General features: G+C 36.8%; 1 protein-coding gene across 1 annotated transcript; it reads left to right on the top strand.

The window, feature by feature from the left end:
- The first annotated feature begins 927 nt into the window (after positions 1-927).
- Positions 928-4,137, top strand: LOC147807217 (uncharacterized). The gene is made up of 2 exons (XM_087168832.1): positions 928-2,226; positions 2,425-4,137. Exons 1-2 carry the CDS (start codon positions 928-930, stop codon positions 4,135-4,137), a joined length of 3,012 nt encoding a protein of 1,003 aa, XP_087024958.1.
- Positions 4,138-4,690: the final 553 nt, after the last annotated feature.

The following is a 4,690-nucleotide window of genomic DNA, read 5'->3' as shown; positions in this document are numbered from 1 at the left end:
CTATTTAATCTAAAGACAATTAAGTCTAATTCTGCGATTTCGATATTTGAAATTTTAGATACGTGTAATGAAGTTATTCGAATTCTTTCAACTTTAAAGTTAGAAGTTAATCCTATGGTAGATGTTATTTTAATATATTTTATTTTGGGAAAACTAGATGATACACTAAGGCAAAGATGGGAATTATCTTTAACTAATCAAGATATTCCAACATTTTTAGAATTGGCTAAATTTCTTGAGCAACAAGCAAAAAGTATTTCAAATCAAACAGAGTGCAAGCCAAGGGTTCTTCCTAAAAAGGCTTTTGTAAATAATGTGGTAGTAAACAAAACCGAAAATTTATGCAATATTTGTAATGAAAATCATTCGATTGTTAATTGTCCCATGTATAATAAGATGTCTGTTGATGACAGGTGGAAGGTAATTAAATCTAAAAGGCTGTGTATAAATTGTTTAAGAAAATTTCATATGGCAAATAAATGCCGTTCTACTAACACCTGTAAGGCATGTCATAGAAAACATCATACTTCATTGCATAGATTTTATTCTAATTCTGAAGAACCTAATGTAAGCAATACAGTTTGCTATTCTAATTCAAATTTAGATAATGCCAATTCTGAAAATGTTCCTACAGTGAGGGAAAACATTCAACTTAGCACAACTTGTCTAAATTCTAATAGTGTAGATAGTAATACTTTATTATCAACAGCTTTAATAAAGGTTAAAAATGCTAAGGGACATTTCGTTAATTGCCAAGCGCTGATTGACAACGGCAGTCAGAAATCTCTAGTGAGCAAAAACTGTGTTAAAAGACTGCAATTATCAAAGACTGTTACAAATCATTCGATTTCAGGAATTAATAATACGCTAGTAAAGTCTTCTTTATCTGAAGTATCTTTGGTCTTTTCTCCACATTTTAATGAGAAAATGTTTTGCTGTAAAGCCTTGATTGTAGACTGCATAGCAAGTGATTTACCGAATTTCACATTTTCTTCATGCAACTGGCCACACCTGCATGGTCTAATGCTTGCAGATCCAACATTTCATGCAACTGGTCCAATAGACATTCTGTTAGGAGCCGACTTATACGCTGACTTGCTAATTGGAGAACCAATTTTAGGGAAGAAGGGTACTGCAGCTGCACTCAATTCTCATCTAGGCTGGCTATTATCGGGAAGAGTGTTCTCAAACTCCAATAAGGAAAACTCCTTTGTGAACTGTCATCTTACCTCATCGTTGGATTGTCAATTGGCTAAATTCTGGGAGCTCGAATCTTTACCTCAAGCTGAACTGAAATCAAAGAATGATTCAGATTGTGAAGCATTTTACGAAAAAACGGTTGCTAGAGATCCATCTGGACGTTATATTGTGAGAATACCTTTCAAACATTCTATAGAATTTGGTGACTCAGCTACTCAAGCAAGTAAAAGATTCAACTACATTGAAAGAAAACTAAGTAAGAATAATGAACTTGAGCATCAGTACACAACTTTCATGTCGGAATATCTTCAACTAGGTCATATGGAAAGGGTTCCTTCCGACGAACTGATTAAGGAATCAACATTTTATCTACCTCATCATTTCGTTATTAAGGAAGACAGCAACACAACCAAACTAAGAGTGGTCTTCGATGCGTCAGCTAAGGATTCTTCAGGGAATTCTCTCAACAATGCGTTGCATGCAGGTCCTCGTTTGCAGCCCGAATTATTTTCTCTATTACTAAAATTTAGAACTTTCAAAGTTGCATTTACTGCTGACATCGAGAAAATGTTTCGCCAAATTCGTATTCATGAAGAGGATGCTGATTACCAACGAATACTCTGGAGGTTCAAACCTGATGAAGAAATCCAGATATACAGATTATTAACTGTCACCTATGGGACAGCCTGTGCTCCCTATCTTGCTGTAAAAACACTTCAACAACTCGCTAAGGACGAAGAGAAAGCTTTTCCTGATGCTTCAAGAGTTCTTAAGGAAGAATTTTATGTTGATGATCTGTTATCAGGTACAGATTCCATCCCCAAAGCCAAAAATCTAGTTTCAAACTTAAAATCACTTTTGCAACGAGGAGGTTTCAATCTCAGAAAATGGTCGTCTAATTGTTCAGAGGTTCTATCAGATCTTTCCAAAGACTCTCTCTCACAGCAGCACAATGTTACCATAGAAGAAAATCAATGTCAGAAGGTCTTAGGACTGTATTGGAATACACAGCAAGATACTTTTCAGGTGAACATTTCATTTCCAGAGATAGTTACCTCAAAAGGAGAACTGCTTTCTGTCATAGCTAGGATTTTTGATCCCCTGGGCTTTCTTTCACCTGCCACAATCATCTTAAAAATTTTGATGCAAAGCTTATGGAAAAATAAATTAACTTGGGACGAACCTTTAACCGAAGAGCTCTTATGTGTCTGGAAAACCTTCCAGGCTGAAAAACTGGCTTTAAAGGAAATAGCAATTCAAAGAAGACTGGTGTCTGTAAATAATTTAATCGTTGATGCCCAGTTACACGGATTTTGCGACGCCTCACTCAAAGCATATTCAGCTGTTTTTTATTTGAAAGTAGTGGATAATGAAAATAGAGCTTCAGTGAACATAGTGGCAGCAAAAACCAGGGTCGCCCCTTTGAAAACAGTATCATTACCTCACCTCGAACTGTGTGCAGCTCATTTGCTAGCAAAATTGTATAGTAATCTTCAAATTTCGATAGATCAAATTTGGAAGCAAGTGTTCTTATGGTCGGAATCAGAAATCGTTCTGAGTTGGATTCGATCAGACTCTTTAAAGGATCAGTTCGTAAAAAATAGAGTTGCAGCCATAACATCACTTACTAATATTGGCGACTGGAACCATGTGGCTGGAGTTACCAATCCTGCCGACTGCGCCTCTCGAGGAATTTTTCCAAAGAAGCTTAAGTACTTGGAACTTTGGTGGCAGGGCCCGGAGTGGCTATCTAATGCAAATTCAGCATTCACCGAAGAGGTTAAACCAAACTCTGTTCACACTTCCAACCCTGACACTTTAATACATGCCTTAGCAGTTGAAAGTAATTCGATGCAAGAGTTAACTCAAAAATATTCATCATTCAGCAAATTAATAAGAGTGATTGCTTGGTGTAAAAGATTCGTGTTCAACTCGAGAAATTCGGAAAATCGGATAAACGGTTGCCTTCAAGTTTGTGAACTGGATAATGCTCTTATCGCAATTATTAAAGAAATTCAAAGGGTGGAATTCAGTACTGAAATTAAGTCAATCAAAAATAAAGGCTGTGTTCCAAGAAACTCTAAAATAATAACCCTTTCACCTTTTCTAGATTCTGACAAGGTCTTAAGAATTGGTGGGAGACTCAAAAATTCAAATCTGTCACTGTCGGCTAAACATCCTTTTCTTTTGCCGAAAAGTCATCATTTTGTCACGCTTATTATAGAATATTATCATAAGCTTTCGTTACATTCTGGCATTTCTGTAGTTTTATCTTTAATTCGGCAAAAATTTTGGTTTCCAGCTGGGAGAAACACAGTAAGAAAGATCCTCAGAGGCTGTATAACTTGTTTAAAGGTAAATGCTGTTTCTTCAAGCCAGCTCATGGCCGATTTGCCTCGTGATCGAGTTATTCCATCTAAACCTTTCCAACGTGTTGGGTTGGACTTGGCAGGTCCAATTTCAACCAAACCAAATTTACCAAGATCTAAAGTCACCTTAAAGTCGTACATTGCACTTTTCATTTGTTTTGCTACGAAGGCTGTCCACTTGGAACTTGTCTCTGATTTGTCAACAGAAACCTTCCTAGCATCCTTTCGTCGATTTATTGCTAGACGAGGGTTGCCATCTGATGTATACAGTGATAATGCCACAAATTTTAAAGGAGCCAGTAACTATTTGAAGTCTCTGTTCAAAATTGTTCGAGACAATTCAGTTCAAGATTTTTCCAGCAATCTTCAAATCTCTTGGCACTTTATTCCTCCAGCAACACCTCATTTTGGCGGACTCTGGGAGTCTAATATTAAATCAACCAAGAGACACCTGCTGAAAGTATGCGGCTCAGCTACACTGAATTTCGAAGAATTGGCTACGCTCTTGTGTCAATTCTTGTGTACAATTGTGTCGACCGTTATGTCCATTAACATCAGAAATAAGTGATCTAGAGGCTCTTACCCCTGGACATTTTATTGTGGGTGCTCCACTTCTTTCATTGCCTGAGAGAGACCCATCACCATCCATGTGTCTCAAGTCTAGATGGTCTTTAATTCAAAAACTTCGTGCTCAATTTTGGATCAAATGGAGTAAAGATTATCTCCAAACTCTGCAAGCAAAGTCTAAATGGACTGTTTCTGGCTCAGAGTTTCATGTTGGAGATTTAGTTCTTCTCAAAAATGACAATGTCCCACCTCCATTAAAGTGGACTCTTGCACGAGTTGTGCAGGCATTTCCTGGAAACGATGGTATTATTAGGGTTGTTAAATTAAGAACAGCTCATGGAGAAACCACCAGGCCTATCTGTAAAGTATGTCCATTGATAAAAAAATAACATTTCCACCTCCTTGGCTGGCAGGATGTTTTGACTCTTTTTATAATTTCAATAACAGATGGCGCCAGTGGTACTGTTAATCAAGAAATAATTTGTTTTTGTTATTTTTCTTTCCTTTTTTTTAGTTTCAGTTTAGATTTATTCATTATGTTGGTAGATGAGTAA

The sequence above is a fragment of the Parasteatoda tepidariorum genome, chromosome 7 (genome assembly GCF_982258835.1).
Source record: "Parasteatoda tepidariorum strain Cologne lab strain chromosome 7, Ptep-v5.0, whole genome shotgun sequence".
NCBI classification, from domain to species: domain Eukaryota; kingdom Metazoa; phylum Arthropoda; class Arachnida; order Araneae; family Theridiidae; genus Parasteatoda; species Parasteatoda tepidariorum.
Note: the sequence above shows the minus strand (reverse complement) of the source record. Positions and strands in the feature narration are given on the sequence as shown.